The sequence below is a fragment of the Hyla sarda genome, chromosome 3, assembly GCF_029499605.1.
Source record: "Hyla sarda isolate aHylSar1 chromosome 3, aHylSar1.hap1, whole genome shotgun sequence".
Lineage (NCBI taxonomy): Eukaryota > Metazoa > Chordata > Amphibia > Anura > Hylidae > Hyla > Hyla sarda.
This window is the reverse complement of record NC_079191.1, coordinates 12825721-12845098: the sequence shown is the minus strand read 5'-3', so window position 1 is coordinate 12845098 and position 19378 is coordinate 12825721. Positions and strand designations below refer to the sequence as shown.

Here is a 19378-nt window from a genome sequence, read left to right as displayed (position 1 = left end):
AGCCGGAGCCGGCGACCTTCTCAGCTCATCAGCCCGGGGAATGCAGCAGAGCTCGTAATGCGATGAGAAATGTAATGAACCCTCCATTAATTACGCGAGTCTATATAGCGGTATAAACTCATATTACCGGATGCAAAGAAAAAGACAATTTGCCTCAAAGACAATCTCAGAATATGAGCCACAGTAATATTTGCACTTATACCCCTCCCCCCCCCCCCCCCACAACCGCTACTTTTAAGACTGTGACGTACAGTGTGGCGGTATTATTAATGTTTTTCAAATCCTGAACAAGCCCTTCAAGCACTCAAGACTTTATGTGATTCATTAACTTGCCTTACTACCACTACGGAATCTGTGTGCACTATATAAATAAAGAATTATTATTATTATTAATAAAAATAATAAAAAAAATTATTATAAAAATAGTAAAAAAATTATAAAAAAATAATAAAAAAACAATATCAAAATTATAAAAAAATAATAGAAAAAAATTATAATTTAAAAATACAAATAATAATGATAAGTTATAAAAATCATGAGATGACTCTGTTAATCTTGTCCCAGTCTATACATTCTATAGAATACTAATAATAATTTATTTATTTATTTATTTATATAGCGCCTACAGATTCCGCAGCGCTTACAATTATGGGGTACAAACAAAGACAAGTATCAGACATAAAATTACACAATAAAGATAAATTATTATTATTATTATTACGATTATTATTATTATTATTATTATTAATAACAAAAATAATAATAATAATGATAAGTTATTGAAATCATGAGATGACTCTTTTTATCTTGTCTCAGTCTATACAGTAAAGCTAATGACGTGATCTGCAGAAGACAGGAAACATCAGCCTTATGTCTCCGCTCTAGTATTAAACCTGCCATACCGATGCTTAATTCCCATTCAGATATTGTGCTTTTATAGGTTTGGATTATAATAAGGTCGTGAGGTTTGTACCTAGAAGTAGTATGACCCATTACTTAGCAGCCACATTACATGAGGCTTCTTCATTTCACTCGTAATTACCAGAATCAGGTTAATGAAATGCTTTAACGTTGTTCCACGTTGACTAATAATTCACAGTTCTGACTGATCTTTGGAATCAAAGGTAAAACTACCAGAATCCCCGGACTCACTGTAACACTTGAGATCCCATTATTTAATGTCCAACAGTGATCCAATTTTACAAGACTCGATGGGATATGAACTTAAAAATTACATTAACAAAAACATTAAGTTGTATTTTTTACATAGGAAGCAGTATTATAGTAGTTATTGTCACGATTCGGCTCACAGGTTGTGGATCCACTGTGTCAGAGAGGGATTGGCATGGACCGTGCCGGTGGACCGGTTCTAAGTGGCTACTGGTGTTCACCAGAGCCCGCCGCAAAGCGGGATGGTCTTGCTGCGGCGGTCGCAACCAGGTCGTATCCACCAGCAACGGCTCAACCTCTCTGACTGCTGAAGATAAGCGCGGTACAGGGGAGTAGACAAGAGCAGGGGCAACGGCAGGAGGTCTGGAACACAGGCTAGGAACACACAAGGGAACGCTTTCACTGGCACAATGGCAACAAGATCCGGCGAGGGAGTACAGGGGAAGTGAGGTAATATAGACAGGGAGCAGGTGGAAGCTAATCAGGCTAATTGGGCCAGGCACCAATCATTGGTGCACTGGCCCTTTAAGTCTCAGAGAGCTGGCGCACGCGCGCCCTAGAGAGCGGAGCCGCTCGCGCCAGCACATGACAGCCGGGGACCGGGACGGGTAAGTGACTTGGGATGCGATTCGCGAGCGGGCGCGTCACGCTATGAGAATCGCATCCCCGCCGGCAATGTCAGGGCAGTGCTCCCGGTCAGCGGGTCTGACCGGGGCGCTGCAGGGAGAGAGACGCCGTGAGCGCTCCGGGGAGGAGCAGGGACCCGGAGCGCTCGGCGTAACAGTTATATTCTTGTATATAGTACAGTATTATAGTAGTTATATTCTTATATATAGGAGCAGTATTATAGTAGTTATATTCTTGTATATAGGAGGCAGTATTATAGTAGTTATATTCTTGTATATAGGAGCAGTATTATAGTAGTTATATTCTTGTATATAGGAGCAGTATTATAGTAGTTATATTCTTGTATATAGGAGCAGTATTATAGTAGTTATATTCTTGTATATAGGAGCAGTATTATAGTAGTTATATTCTTGTATATAGGAGGCAGTATTATAGTAGTTATATTCTTGTATATAGGAGGCAGTATTATAGTAGTTATATTCTTGTATATAGGAGCAGTATTATAGTAGTTATATTCTTGTATATAGGAGCAGTATTGTAGTAGTTATATTCTTGTATATAGGAGCAGTATTATAGTAGTTATATTCTTGTATATAGGAACAGTATTATAGTAGTTATATTCTTGTATATAGGAACAGTATTATAGTAGCTATAGTCTTTTATATAGGAACAGTATTATAGTAGTTATATTCTTGTATATATGAGCAGTATTATAATAGTTATATTCTTGTATAAAAGGAGGCAGTATTATAGTAGTTATATTCTTGTATATAGGGAGCAGTATTATAGTAGTTAAATTCTTGTATATAGGAGGCAGTATAATAGTAGTTATATTCTTGTATATAGGGAGCAGTATTATAGTAGTTATATTCTTGTATATAGGAGGCAGTGTTATAGCAGTTATATTTTTATACATATAGGGCAGTATTATAAAAAGTATTTTCTTGTACCTCGGACAAGAGACATTATTATAGTAGTTATATTCTTGTATATAGTAGCAGTATTATAGTAGTTAATTCTTGTATATAGGAGCAGTATTATAGTAGTTATATTCTTGTATATAGGAGCAGTATTATAGTAGTTATATTTTTGTATATAGGAGGCAATATTATAGTAGTTGTATTCTTGTATATAGGAGCAATATTATAGTAGTTATATTCTTGTATATAGGAGCAGTATTATAGTAGTTATATTCTTGTATATATGGGGCAGTATTATAGTAGTTATATTCTTGTATATAGGAGCAGTATTATAGTATTTATATTCTTGTATATAGGAGCAGTATTATAGTAGTTATATTCTTGTATATAGGGGGCAGTATTATAGTAGTTATATTCTTGTATATAGGAGCAGTATTATAGTAGTTATTTTCTTGTACATAGGGGGCAGTATTATAGTAGTTATATTCTTGTGTATAGGAGCAGTATTATAGTAGTTATATTCTTGTACATAGGAGCAGTATTATAGTAGTTATATTCTTGTATATAGGAGCAGTGTTATAGTAGTTATATTATTGTATATAGGAGCAGTATTATAGTAGTTATATTCTTGTATATAGGGGCAGTATTATAGTTGTTGTATTCTTGTATATAGGAGCAGTATTATAGTAGTTATATTCTTGTATATAGGAGCAGTATTATAGTAGTTATATTCTTGTATATAAGAGCAGTATTATAGTACTTATATTCTTGTATATAGGAGGCAATTTTTATTAGTAAAAAACAAACAGAAATATTACAGTACACTCGACCAAAATTATCAAAACAATATCAAATATTAAAAATCATACACTTCCATTACAAAAGAAACAATGTTAACTTAGAAAAAGCCCATTGCTTTTAAATGAGAAGATAAGTAAATAAATGAACAACACAAAAGCATCATGAAGGTAAATATCATTCTATATACAGGTTCCTCCATAATGAACGATTTTTCTCATCCTTCCTGATCTCCAAACACTTGATCCACCTCAGCTCTGACATGATCAGGTCTACTGCTCTCCTATCATGGAAGGGTTCATTATACATAGAGACTCGGGTCCTGGTGTGCCAATGATAGTATTTTATGACAGATATGATGATATATAAGGTCTCCCTGTCAATGCCACTTACACTAGATGTTACACCGTAAATAATTTCTGGGTACTTTAGGGTCTGTAGTCTCGGGATACTTAGCTTGTTGGATATCGTCTGCCATATTTGTCGCCCTCCCCAGCACTCCGATATAAAATGTGTCATGGTCTCCTCCTCCTGACACCCCAGGGGACACTGGCGATCTGACAGACTCAGGTATTTTAAATTCCCTCTTACGAACAGTTTCCCATGCAGTGACAGCCAGGCGATGTCATGGAATTTTTTCGGGAGCCTCACACTGTTTAGAAGCCTCAGACTGTCTCGTAAAATGGCGGATGTACAGTCCCTTAGTGCTGGCTGTAAAAAGAAAAAGGTCCTACAAACCCTGACATACAGGTCCTTACGGGTCTTACTCTCAATATAGGACTTCTCAATGCGCCATCTCTTCAGACATCTGAGCCCGTATTCCAGGTACGGGGGGAGGTAGTCACGCGTCCATCTCCCCCTCTTGAGACTGCCGCCTCGCACCCAAGACTCTGCAAAAGGCAATATCCAGTCCCTGATACTATTCGCCCACAGGGAGCTGTTGTTTGAGTCCAGGCAACCAAAATTAACTTTTAGAAACATGGAGTCAAAGAACACCCTTGGATTCAGCATATCCAACCCACCCTCTCTCCTCTGTAGGTAGGTGATCCCTCTTTTTATTGGGTTCAACCTGTTCCCCCAAAACATTTGGAAGAACAGGCTAAAGAGCCGAGCGGAGAAACATTCTGGCAAAGGAAAAACGACAGAGACATACAAGAAGACGGGGACCAGGTAAGTCTTCAACATTTTAACCCTTTCTCTATAGGTCAGCCTCCAGTTCTTCCATCGCTGAACCTTTGCATTTCCGGCTTCCAATTTCTCTTCCCAATTTAGTTTGGCGTTATCGTCCCTCCCGAATTTGACCCCTAAGATTTTAATATAGGAGGAGGCTCTCACAAATTGGGGCAGATCAAAGTCTGGATCAGTATCTGATACCCAGAGAGCTTGACTCTTCTCAAGGTTGACCAGAGACCCTGAGGCCTCCGAGTAACTTCTGATGGCCGCAGACAACATCTCCACCTCACGAGGCTCAGATATCACTACGGTCACATCATCCGCATAGGCAACAACACTCAGGGGCAGGCAGTGGGGGACCGGCACCCCCTGAAAACCACACTCCTGCAGTGACCTCAGAAACGGGTCTAAGGCAAATACATACAGCAGCGGACTCAGTGGGCAACCTTGTCTCACCCCCGCCTCAACCCTGAACGTGTCACCCTGCCAACCATTGATCAGAGGAAAGCTCTCAGCCTCACAATACAAAGTCTTCAGCCAATCGATGAATTGTTCCGGAATACCGTACTTTGACAAAGTGGCCCATAGATACTCATGATCTACTCTGTCAAAGGCTTTAGCCTGGTCAAGACTCACAACATATCTCCCACACCTCAGGGCTTTACATCTCTCAAACATCTCCCTTATGGAGATCACTGCCCCAGAGATGTTCCGCCCTTTTACTGTGCCATACTGACAGCCTGCCAACAGTGCCGGGGACAGACAAACTAACCTAGAAAACAGGATCTTTGCCAGAATCTTTCTGTCGACATTCAAGAGGGCAATCGGCCTCCAGTTCTTGATGTCACTCGGCTCTTTACCTTTAGACAGCAGAATCAGCGAAGACACTCTCATGGATGGAGGCATCAGGTGACTTTCTAGACAATTTGTGTAAACATCCATGAGGATTGGAGCCAAGAGGTCTCTGAATGTCTTATAGAATTCTGCTGTTATCCCATCTGGACCTGGTGACTTCTTCACATGTAACTTATCAATGGCCTCTTTGACCTCCGCCACCGTCAATTCTGCTGTCAAAGGAGAAAAGTCCAAATCATTAGTATCAGGGAGCGGAGTTGTCTCCAAGAATTGGGTCATCTTGTCTCTATCCAAAACCTTCCTCTGAAACAAGTCAGCATAGTACGATCTCACCACCCCCAGGATACCCTCCCGAGATTCCTGCAAAACACCCTGGGAGTCAGTGAGACCGGTGACAGATTTATTTGCCACCCGCTCCCGGCAATTCTCAAAGGGATCAGGAGACCCTAAAGACCCATAATCCCGTTCAAGAACCAGGGAGGTATACCTGCTGTACTGATACTGCCTTATCTCAGATTTCAGCTGGTCTATCCTTTGTTGGTCCCCACCCGCCGAATATAGTGACTCCAATTCTTTCCGCAGCTTGAGATACTGGCCATACTTACTCCTCCCCTTTTTAAAGGACAGTCTCTTTAAGAGGGTTCTGATCTCATCCTTGACATCCTCCCACCAGGCGGCCATATCATCATAGAAGTCCACCCTCTCTAGCTGGCTCTGCATGAAGGAATAAACACATTTCTGGACATAGACATCATCCAAGATACTAGAATTGAGCTTCCAGAGCCCCCTACCAATATCTGGATGCTTAGTGACACCAAGATGGAAAACTAAGGCCATGTGATCTGAATAAGGGACAGTTTTCTCATTCCTATCACTAATAAATTCTTCAGGACGCACAAACGCCATATCTATTCTACTGCTCCTGTTAGAACAGGTGTATGTGAGTTTTGGTTTTCTTCCACCCTGTGTGAACACATCACTCAGACCGGCCTGCAAGATCATGTTATTTAGGACCTTGGAGTCTCTGGCCACCGCTCTGCCTGAGGACCTGTCACCTGATGTCCTAGTGACATTAAAATCCCCGGCCATTATAACAGGAACAGATGTGAATAGATATGGCTTGACATCATTAAATAGCTGGATCCTTTCGGTCACTGTCTGTGGGCCATAGATATTTATGAGCCGGAGCCTTCTACCATGGATAGTGACCTCCAAAATCAGACACCTTCCCATGACTACCTCTGTCATCCTATGTACTGTCACATCCCTGGTTGTAAACAGTATGGCCACCCCGGCATAAGGCTCCACAGCCAGTGACCAGAAAGAAAGACCAGACGTCCATTCCCTCTCAGCCTCACATAAGTGTCCCAGTGTAGTCAGGCGCGTCTCCTGTAAGAAGATGACATCTGCGTCCAGGTCTCTAAGATGGTCATAGACTATGTGCCGTGTCCTCCTCACTTTAATACTGTTCACATTATTAGAAGTTACCCTTAAAGTAAACCCAGCCATGATAAGACAGAAGAGCAGAGACCTGATCCCCATCATTAGTGTTGCTCGCGAATATTCGCAATTCGAATATTATTTGCGAATATCGCATATTCGCGAATTCGCGAATTTCGCGAATATAGCGCTATATATTCGTAATTACGAATATTCGTTTTTTTTTTTTTTTTTTTCTTCACAGTACACATCACAGTGATCATCCCTCTCTGCTTCCAGCTTGTGTGGTGTAAAGAAGGCTGTAATACTACTGTGTGAGACTGGCGTGCGAATTTTCGCATATGCGAAAATTAGCATATGCTAATATTCGCATATGCGAATTTCCGCATGCGTTAATTTTCGCATACGCGAATATTCACGTATGCGAAAATAAGACGAGGATATAACGAATATGCGAATATTCGCGAATATATGACGAATATTCGTCCATATATTCGCGAATATTCGCGAATTCGAATATGGCCTATGCCGCTCAACACTACCCATCATCACAAGTCAGAATCTGAGTCCCGCTGGCCACCACCTGTCTCCATATCTGACTCTACATTGTCTTTCACACTCTGCGGTTTTCTTTTATTTATCACATTCACCTTCTATTCTTTTCAATTCAGTGTCCAGATCTCCCTCGGACTCTGACAGGACCTCGTACCTGTTGGACACAACCATCACTCCTGCCCTGTTGTCAGCCCTTTTCTTCACACTTTGGCCGGAGCTGTTCTCCCCCTCAGGCCTGCGGGAGGACTTGTCTTTTTTCCTCCTTTTATTTTGCTGCATCCTATTCCCCTCAGACACAGAAGTGGACACCCCCGGCTGCTGCTGGTCTTGTGGCACAACCTCCATGTCCCCCTGTGTGCTCTCTGACTGCTGAGGTGTTGGTGCAGTGTTACTCACATCTGTCTGAACCTCCTGTCTGGTCAGTATAGGGTCTGATAACAAAGCCTCCTCCTCTACAGCCTCTGCCTCCGCCACAAGGTCCTCATCAGGAAGCTCCCGGCAGATGTTGTGCCAGGCATTGGGACAGTCCCGGTGAGGGTGACCGATCTCACCACAGAGGTTACACCTGATGTTCTGGCAGTCAGCACTTAGGTGACCAGTCTCACCACACAGGTTGCATTTTACTACAGTACAGGTGTTAGCCAGATGCCCAGGTTTACCACATTTAAAACACTTTCTGGGCTGACCAGGGTAGAAACAAACGCCCTTCTCTCTACCAATAAAGAAGGAGTTGGGCAGATGTTGGGTGATGTTACCATGTTGGCGCAGCTTCACCAGGACCTTCCACCCTCCAGTCCAGATACCGTCATCATCTCTGTTCTTGGTGAGATCAGACACCAGGTCACAATGTCTACGGAGCCACACCACAATGTCCTGGGGAGGAACAGCTTCATTCCAGAAGATGATATTGATGATGACGGTATCTGGCTTGGATATGGGAATAAAACTAAATTTACTCCATCCATCCTTGTCTCTGAACCTGGGGAAGTTGGACCAGAACCTATCCAGATTAGACATGAGCTTAAAGCTGACATCGTAGCCCTGTCTATCTGGAAGGTTTATTACAGCCAAGATGTCCACTGGAACAAACCCCATCTGGTGGCACAGGAGCTCCCTCACCACAAACCTCCTATCCGGAAGGTCCTCCTTGGCACCTCTGTGCCGAAATCTCACCACGTTCCTCCTTTTAAATGCCTGGCCAGTGTAATTGGCGCTGGAGGTGAATGATGGAGCACCACGGCTCCAGGCATTTCTGGGAGGAACCTGGCAGGTACCTGTGTCATGTCTTACAGGGTTGGGGTCTACTCTAGGGGGCCCTGCCACATCTGCTGTACTTGTAGGTAAAGGGGGGAAATCCTGCACAGTATTGTGTACAACATCCCCTGACCCATCCACCTCTATATCATCATCAGACACAACACCCCACACAGATTGTGCACCCCCTCCAGCCACCGACCCCTCAGGAACATCACAGTCCGCACCCCCAGTCCGTGCCCCAACATCACCACAGTCCTCACCCCCAGTCCGTGCCCCAACATTATCACAGTCCTCACCCCCAGTCCGTGCCCCAACATTAGAGCTCTGCTCCATCACCCCATCACCTTCATACACCGGCAAATGTCCACTGTCCTCCTGATGCACTGGGACTTCTGGGACTTGTAGTGCCTTTGCAGGTAACTGAGTTGCAGGCTCCGGAACAGCTGCAGGTGTCTGAGGTTGCTGCTCCTCGGGCTTATGAACATGCCGATCCTTGAAGGTGAAACTTGGGGGTTTTATAAGGGGTCTTGTCACCTCCTGGGGCTCATCTGGGGTGATGACAGGTACCACATCCGATCTGGGCTCTGCACCAAAACTCAGCTGGTACTGGGAAAAGCGTTCCTTGTTCCTATAGGATTCCGCCAAAGGTCCCATCCTCTCCAGTATAGAGTCCATCTCGCTCACTATGGTGGCCAGCTCTGTGCTCAGTGTATACAGTTTGTCGTCATGCATGGACTTGTACTGTGGGTTCGCAGTCTTTAGTTTGTATACACAGTCTATCTGCATTTGCAGCATATGTTTTAGGTGCTTCAGCTCCTCCATCCTCCTCACCAGTGCTGGGATCTCCTCCGCCAGCTGTAGCTCTGGTGCCCGGGCGGTCTCTTTGCCCTGCTGGAGGGGTCTGGACAGTCTCTCAGGCTGGGTAAACACAGCGGAGCCTTGGCTGGTTGGATCTCCTGAGGCCCGGTCACATACACCAGGGTCTGGGGCAGGAACAGTTTTGTAAACACTTTCAGATTTTTCGGCAGATTTCCCAGGTGTCACTCCCATAGACCCCTCTGCAGTGTTATGGCTCTTACCTCCAGCCTGGGATCTGGTGCGGCCTGAGCGGGTCATGCTGGAGACCACCTCTTGTTGCTGTAGGTTCTCCTGTAAGGTCTGTCTCTCCAGTGATGTCCTCCTCTGTCTCTGTGCTGGAGAGTGGAGCTGCACACCTGCTGCCTGTGATCCCCTCACCTCCTGTGCACCAACATGTGATCCCCTCACCTCCTGTGCACCTCCATGTGATCCCCTCACCTCCTGTGCACCTCCATGTGATCCCCTCACCTCCTGTGCACCTCCATGTGATCCCCTCACCTCCTGTGCACCATCATGGCCTCTGTTAGCAGACTTCGGAGTTCCCACAATGGATTCTGTCTTGAATTCAGTCATGTTACCATCACACTGTACGCCATGGCTGGCAGACTGTTTCACATCACATTCCTTACACATACTTGTTGCTTTCTTTTCTTTACATACGTCCATCGCTGTATTTTCCTTCTTTGCAATGGCTGGACTTACATGCTCAGTATTCTTCTGTACTGGAATGACTTTAGGATTTACATCCACATTAGAAGAAGCCTGGGAGTTTTCCCCCAGTGTAGGCCGAGAAGCCTGGGCCTTGCTTGGGGAGCTTCCCCGCCCAGGGTGGCCCCTCCCTGGGCTTGCTCCAGACATGAGGAGAACCACAAACACACAACCTCACAGCTAGGAGCAGTATTATAGTAGTTATATTCTTGTATATAGGAGCAGTATTATAGTAGTTGTATTCTTGTATATAGGGGGCAGTATTATAGTAGTTATATTCTTGTATATAGGAGCAGTATTATAGTAGTTATATGCTTGTATATAGGGGGCAGTATTATAGTAGTTATATTCTTGTATATAGGAGCAGTATTATAGTTGTTATATTCTTGTATATAGGAGCAGTATTATAGCAGTTATATTCTTGTATATAGGAGCAGTATTATAGTAGTTATATTCTTGTATATAGGGGGCAGTATTATAGTAGTTATATTCTTGTATATAGGAGCAGTATTATAGTAGTTATATGCTTGTATATAGGGGGCAGTATTATAGTAGTTATATTCTTGTATAAAGGAGCAGTATTATAGTTGTTATATTCTTGTATATAGGAGCAGTATTATAGTAGTTATATTCTTGTATATAGGGGGCAGTATTATAGTAGTTATATTCTTGTATATAGGAGCAGTATTATAGTAGTTATATTCTTGTATATAGGGGGCAGTATTATAGTAGTTATATTCTTGTATATAGGGGCAGTATTATAGTAGTTATATGCTTGTATATAGGGGGCAGTATTATAGTAGTTATATTCTTGTATATAGGAGCAGTATTATAGTTGTTATATTCTTGTATATAGGAGCAGTATTATAGCAGTTATATTCTTGTATATAGGAGCAGTATTATAGTAGTTATATTCTTGTATATAGGAGCAGTATTATAGCAGTTATATTTTTATACATATAGGGCAGTATTATAAAAAATATTTTCTTGTACCTAGGACAAGAGATATTATTATAGTCGTGCCTCCCCTGTGGTATTTGTAACTATGAGAAAGTTTTTTGCTTGTACTGTAAATTAAATTCTGAAATGTTTGTGATTTATTATATCTCAATGATTTGTGAATGATCTTCCTCATTTCTGCACCATACTTGTTTGTGTCTATGGCATCTATGTTTCTGCTGTGTAAGTCTCTATACTAGATGTGTATACGTGTAGCCACTATATAGTGTGAGGTATATTATGGCCCTCGCGCTGCCTCTTTTCTGTTAATACTTGTATTTCTAAGTCTATTTGATTTACGTTGTGTCGTGCGCAGTAATATACGGGTTTACAGGTGGCTTTATGTTTCCATTCTCGTAGATTGATTTTATATCATCTGTCGCGCTCCACTCGGCTGTACAGTATAAAGTAATGGATGTCACTGTGTTTGCAGGATTTGTAGACAACAGGACAGAAGGTGCTGAGTACGAGGAATGGCGGACAGATGAAGTATGACCGAGAGACATGGAGCGCGGCTTATTCTGCACAAAGTACTGGATCTGTGTAGTTACTAGTTATTATTATTGTTCATCATAAAGCTCCATTCATTACAGGGAACTGTATATATTAACAGGATATATAGTAGTTATATCCCTCCCCTCCAGCTCTATCTGTATACTGCTGCTATCTCTATGGGATCAGGATATATAGTAGTTATACACCTCCCTCCAGCTCTATCTGTACACTGCTGCTATCTCTATGGGATCAGGATATATAGTAGTTATATACCTCCCCTCCAGCTCTGTCTGTATACTGCTGCTGCTATCTCTATGGGATCAGGATATATAGTAGTTATACTCCTCCCCTCCAGCTCTATCTGTATACTGCTGCTGCTATCTCTATGGGATCAGGATATATAGTAGTTATACTCCTCCCCTCCAGCTCTATCTGTATACTGCTGCTGCTATCACTATGGCATCAGGATATATAGTAGTTATACTCCTCCCACTTAGCTATAACTGTATACTGCTGCTATCTCTATAAGATCATTAGTAGTTATACACCTCTCCTTCAGCACTATCTGTATACTGCTGCTGCTGCTATCTCTATAGGACTATTATATATATAAGTTATACACCTCCACTCAAGCTCTATCTGTATACTGCTGCTATCTCTATGGGATCAGAATATGTAGTATTTATATATTTCACTTCCAGCTCTATCTGTATACTGCTCTTTTTTTTAAATAACTGTTTATTTTTCAAAAGTTTTACATTTTCCAGGATATATGGTAGCTATACCTCTCCCCTCCAGCTCTATCTTTATACTGCTGCTATCTCTATGGGATCAGGATATATAGTAGTTATACACCTCCCCCCAGCTCTATCTGTATACTGCTGCTTCTATCTCTATGGGGTCATTATTTATAGTAGTTATACACCTCCCCTCCAGCTCTCTCTGTATACTGCTGCTTCTATCTCTATGAGGTCATTATATATAGAAGTTATACACCTCTTCTCCAGCTCTCTCTGTATACTGCTGCTATCTCTATGGGATCAGAATATGTAGTAGTTATACATCTTTCCTCCAGCTCTATCTGTATACTGCTGCTGCTGTCTCTATAGGATAATTATATAATGTAGTTATGCAGTATGGCTGAAAACCCAACGCCTGCCACATCAGCTAAAACAGGTAAGCACAAAAACCTGGTCTTTAACACAGTGTTTCCAGGTGTACCTCCAGCTGTTGCAAAACTACAACTCCCAGCATACCATCAGACTCCACCCCCTCTCTCTGCAAAGTCAAAGGGTTCATGGGAAATGTAGGCTTCATTAGGAAATCATTTCAGCGATGGAATTGCAATCAGTATGGTTGAAAACCCAACACCTGCCACATCAGCTAAAACAGGTAAGCACAAAAGCCTAGTCACTAACACAGTGTTTCCCAGTGTGCCTCCAGCTGTTTCAAAACTACAACTCCCAGCATGCAATCATACTCCACCCCCTCTCTCTGCAAAGTCAAAGGGTTCATGGGAAATGTAGGCTGCATTAGGAAATCATTTCAGTGGTGGGATTGCAATCAGTATGGCTGACATCCCAACGCCTGCCAGATCCGCTAAAACAGGTAAGTGCAAAAACCTAGTCTCTAACAGAGTGTTTCCAAGCAGAGTGCCTCCAGCTGTTGCAAAACTACAACTCCCAGCATTCCATCAGACCCCACCCCCTCTCTCTGCAAAGTAAAATGGTTCATGGGAAATGTAGGCTGAATTAGGAAATCATTTCAGTGATGGAATTGTAATCAGTATGGCTGAAATCCCAACGCCTGCCCCATCAGCTAAAGCAGGTAAGCACAAAAGCCTAGTCACTAACACAGTGTTTCCCAGTGTGCCTCCAGCTGTTGCAAAACTACAACTCCCAGCATGCCCGGACAGCCTTCGTCTGTCCGGGCATGCTGGGAGTTGCAGTTTTGCAACAGCTGTAGGCACACTGCTTGGAAAACACTGCTCTAACAAAAGCCTATGCTGCACTTTATAAGAGAAAAAAATTCTCGGGGTGCTTCTTTAATTTCGCTGTTTTTCCCTGTTAGTTCTCAGGCTGTAAAGAACACAGATGGTTAAAAATGCCGACAGAATGCAGCACATTGGCTTCCCGAGCACGGCCGGCGTTCTCCATTTCCTTGGCAAATCTTTACACTGCTAAATTGAAAAGATATCAACAAGTTTAAGCTGATTGAAAAGTCGCCGCCATCGCGCCTCCTTGAGCAAGTGTTTTCGTTTTTTTATTTCTTTATTTATAAATTGTATTATAGTCGCTAATCCAGATGTAAGTAAAAAAAAAAAAAAGCCCCTTATCCTGTTGTTACAAGCGCAAATGTAAAACCCTTTGGTTGAATGGAGCGCAGATCCGGATGGCCTCGTACGGGATGCGATCGCTGTTCGGTGACGTATGGAGACTTGTCATGAAGGATTGTGTCTGGTTATCATATTGCAACAGAATAAGGCGGATTTACGGCTTTTGCACACAATGGGGGGGGGGGACATATTCAAAGCCTAATTGTGTGATTTTTTTTTTAATGTAATGCTCAGGGGCGTAACCCAGAGCTAATTTGGTCCTCCCCCTGCCCCGCCCCCCAGGGGCTTAGCTGGACTGTCAATATGAATGGAGCACTTTATGATTCTGCTGTAGGACAAAGGATGGTTTAGTAAGAATGTTTAGGGGGTGATTCTATGTATTTCCTATTTTTTATTTGAATAAATGTTTTTTCTAGCTGTGACGTTATATAGAGTTTCCCCCTAGACGTTTTGGCACCTCATTTTTGCAGCATTTCACTTTATGACAGTTATGAATACCCAAGGGTTGGCTGACAACACTCAGGGCCCCGAGACCAAATAAAGCAAAGGCCCCTGCAAGGATCCACCCCTGGCCTCACCCCTATTTAACCCAAACCCCTCCTCATTCCACACCCCTACCCCCTATGCCCTATATATTGTAGGTAGGCTTCTTTTGTACCCCCATTTAGTAGATAGGCCCCTCTGTGCTTCCATAAAATAGGCTCCCTATGTGCCCCCATAAAGTAGATAGGCCACCTCTGTGCCCCCTATATAGTAGATAGGCCACCTCTGTGCCCCCTATATAGTAGATAGGCCCCCCCGTGCCCTCATATAGTAAACATGCCCCCTCTGTGCTTCCATAAAGTAGATAGGCCACCTCTGTGCCCCCCTATATAGTAGATAGGCCCCCCCTTGCCCTCATATAGTAATCAGGCCCCCTCTGTGCCCTCATAAAGTAGATAGGCCACCTCTGTGCCCCCCTATATAGTAGATAGGCCCCCCGTGCCCTCATAGTAAACAGGCCCCCCTCTATGCCCCCATAAAGTAGATAGGCCACCTCTGCGCCCCCTTATATAGTAGATAGGCCCCCATATAGTAAACAGGCCCCCTCTGTTCCCCCATATAGCAGATAGGCCCTTTGTGTTCCCCCATATAGTTGATAAGCCCCCTCTGATCCCCCATATTGTAGATATGCCCCCTCTGTGCCCCCATATAGTAGATAGGCCCCCTCTGTGCCCCCATATAGTAGAAATGCCCCCTCAGTGCCACCATATAGTAGATATGCCCCCTCAGTGCCACCATATAGTAGATATGCCCCCTCTGTGCCCCCATATAGTAGTTAGGCCTCCTCTGTGCCCCCATGTAGTAGATTGTCTCCCTTTGTGCCCCCAGTGCACGAGTGCCCAATCTGTTATTTTGCCCCTTTGAGTAACAGCTATATCTGCCCCTGTGCCAGCCATCATGCCTCCCAGGAATTACAGTCACAAATGCCTCTCATGACAGCCACTCCACACTAGCTACTTACCCAAGTAAATGTATGTTACTGGTGCCACAATACCCTCATGCCAACCACAATGCTCTACATAGGCACCTGCAACAGCCTAATGGTGTCAGATCCTTCCCTTTGGATGCAGATATGATTGAAAGTGATTGTCTGGGGCCCCAGAGGTTCTACCACTGATGGTCACAACCCTGGTAAAGGTGACATTTGTTTTCTACCCCCAAGTCCATGACCTTATATTTATCAGCGCTGACATTTAAAGGGGTACTCCGCCCCTAGACATCTTATTGCCTGTCCAAAGGATAGGGGATAAGATGTCTGATCACGGGGGTCCCGCCGCTGGGGCCCCCTGTGATCTCCCACAGAACTCAGCGATCTTAAAAAAACACTGGGTTCCTGCGGCAGTGGTCATGACGTCTCGGACACGCCCCCTCGTGACGTCACACCACACCCCCTCCATTCATGTCTATGGGAGGGGGCGTGTCTCCGGCTCCGAGCGTTTTGAACTAAATGTTCAGAATGCTGGAGTACCCCTTTAATTTTTCTTTTATTTTCCCAAACATGTAATTTCTCCAAATCCCTCTGTAGTTATGCCTGTCATTTATAAGTCAATAGATAGAAAGGTTATATAGATACATGAAGATTAACTTTATGAGCAGTTGTACAGACTCAAGATAGAATTTAGGACAGAGGGTCCTATAATACGCAGGACCCCAGTCCTGAGGACTCTGAGCTCCCGATGATGTATGAGGAGTCAGAACATCTCATCAGATTGTGGTGGCCCAGTACAGAAGTGGCCTTTCTGTACACTGTTTGGTCCTTTCAGGTGGCCCCACATTCCTCAGGACACTCATCACTCTATGGTTCATATAAAGGGTTAATGTGTTGTACTTAAGTGAATATGTCTTTAAGTCCTGTTGTTAAGTCATGTAACCAGGGAAGGTGTCAGTGACCAGGTGACTTGTGGGGACCTATGGGAGTCCTACAAATTGCTCCCTTATATAGCAGGGAGGAGCTCGTTTAATTTGAGTTTAGACTGTGCTGAGGAGCAGTACAGTCAGGACCTGAGAGTGTCTGGAGTCCTAAGGGAGACCAAGGCCTAGCCACGCAGCCACGCTTCCATCAACCGTGTACCGCTTCAGCCTGTTAATCAACCACGGGAAGCCACGAGGTGCCTCAAGGTGCGAAGGTGAGGTGGATTGGGCAGATGTTGTAGCCCAGGGGCAAGGTATTATTAGCCCCTAAATGTTTGTGACGCCAGGGCGTGGTTTTCCTGGTAACCACCTGAACGGTAGTATCGCTATCCCAAGGTTAGGCAGGGCAATAATAGTCAAAGACCAGGTAAGGGTTAACGGTAGCTTTACTGAGATAGACAGATGGTAACAGTCTTTACAGCTCGGCCAGGATCCCAGAGAGGTGACCAGTAACACAGAAGGACCTCGCAGCTTCCTGGGACTTGTAGTGACTTTGACAGACATTAGAACAGCCACGCTGACTATAATAGACTTGACTATAGACTTGACTTGACTGTAGGTAGTGACAGCAGACATACATGACTTGACTTACTGACACGTGGCTGTAGGTGGCTTGAGGCCTCCAGATGTGCTGGACACTGGCTCTGAGACGTCTGGACTTTACTGAGCCTCAGGATCTAAGAGAGAGATTGTAATGGCTGCTCCTCTTATAAAGGGGGGCTGAGCCAGAAGCCCATAGGTCAAGCTGCAGGTCACCTGGTTAGCTGGTGCTCTCTGGGTAACATAACATATCATGTGAATACATTATCATGTGACAACTCAAAGGTCATTAAGGGTCCTTTATCCATTACACACATAACACTATACATTACATATATTATTATGGGGGAGACACTGCAGGAGGGCCCCTAGGACACAGAGGGACTAAACCTCACAGGGCCTAAGTACTGTACAGGACTATATCCAGTACTAGGACATCACACAGTCATAGTCAAGTCTAAAGTCAGCATGGGATTGCATTATTCAGTCCAAGTCCACTACAAGTCCCAGCAAGCCCACAAGTATCCTAAAGTCACTGGTCATCTCCTTGAACCTAACTGAGTTGTAAAGACTATAACACCTGTCTGCCTCAGTAAAGCTGCCGTTGTTCCATAACCTTGCATCGGAGTGATTATTTGCCCCGCGCCTAGCCCAGGAACCAGCAGCCATACCTCGGGTGGTGTAGAGGATAACCATGCTCTGGCGTCATGAACACAAGGGGTTAATGCCATCTGCCCCTAGGGTAATAATATCTGCCCTTTCATCGCACCCTCACCACAGGATACTCTGACATTACACAATATTTTCTTCCTTCTTACCCAAGAGTCTGGATATTTATTAGATTTATCATTAAAAAGCCATTTTGGTGAAGAATGGTGCCGGTGCGGGGAATCCCTGTAGATATGGGCCAGTAGCTTCTAGATGGTTATACATTACCCCGCTCTTAATATATATCATGAATCTGTAACTAGAGTGCCCTCAAGTGTTACGAGACATTTGCTTAGTCGACAACCTCATGCTACCTGATAAAATACCCCTGAGATGAAGGACGCACTCTCTTACCATTACCGGACAGCCAGTACCAGGGCAACCAGACCAGATTCTCTTCAGAACCTATAGGGCAACAATGGTAAGTGACAATGGGACAATTAAATTGAGAGGGTTTTCTCTAGAGTACTTCTGTCAGATTGTTGGTGGTGGCCTAACAGCTGGAACCTCTATTGATCCTGAGTAAGAAGGTGTCCTAATCTAAAATGAGTAAATGACTAACCATGTCTCAAACCTTCTAGATAGCTTGGATGCTTCTGTCACCTATGGTCATTGACTGGTGTCTCAATCCCAACGGATAAGTGGTCAATAATGTAGCGTCATGTCCAGAAGCCTCTAGAGGGACATGATCAACCACTTATCCATTGTGATTGGAACCTCTATGGTTCCCAGGTAAGAAGTTGTCCCATCCCAATGGATAAGTGACCAATAACGTTTGTCAGTGTTTAAAGCCTCCAAGAGGCACATGAGTGGCTACTTATGCATTGGGAATGGAACCACCATGGGTTACAGGTAAGAAGGTATCCCATCCCAATGGATAAGTTGCCAAATATGTGCCATCTGTCCCAAAAACCTCCATGAGGTACTTGAATGACCACTTATCCATTGGGGTTGGAGCCTCTTTGGATCCCAGATAAGAAGATGTCCCATCCCAAGTGGCAAACCATGGCTATATGAATGACCCCTTGTCCATTGGATTTGGAACCTCTGTTGATCCCAAGTATATAGGTGTCCTAATTCCAATGGATGAGTTCCTGATTTCTACATCTTTACATCCTTTTCCTCGACAATTATATATTACAGGACCCATGTTGGCATGTAATGTGTTTGGAGAAGTTGTCACCTCCTTTTCTCCTCTTTTTTGGCAGGCTAGATGGGCCAAATGTTTCTTATCTGCTCACATATTCTGTTTCTATAATTCTTGACTACAGTGAGAGCCAAGATGGGCCCCAATGTAAAATCTGTAATGGGACGCCCAACCTACCACGTGTGATTTATAATACTGGGGTCTCCTTCGAGCCCCTCCGCGATGGTATAGGAGACACAACAAATGCTGAGCTCTCACCATGTGAAACTAATGTTTACGGTGGCAACTTTACAAGAGTAAGAAGGGATAGTAGAAACAATGAAAGCTGAGCTATGACCA

At 43.7% G+C, this 19378-nt stretch overlaps 1 protein-coding gene across 1 annotated transcript in view; it reads left to right on the top strand.

The window, feature by feature from the left end:
- Positions 1 to 18178: 18178 nt before the first annotated feature.
- LOC130361141 (L-gulonolactone oxidase-like) overlaps positions 18179 to 19378 on the top strand; it is a 125233-nt gene continuing 124033 nt past the window's right edge. Inside the window, exon 1 of the mRNA XM_056563757.1 lies at positions 18179 to 18313. Coding sequence (XP_056419732.1) covers positions 18311 to 18313 — 3 coding nt within the window. The 5' untranslated portion in view covers positions 18179 to 18310. The remainder of the gene's footprint in view (positions 18314 to 19378) is intronic.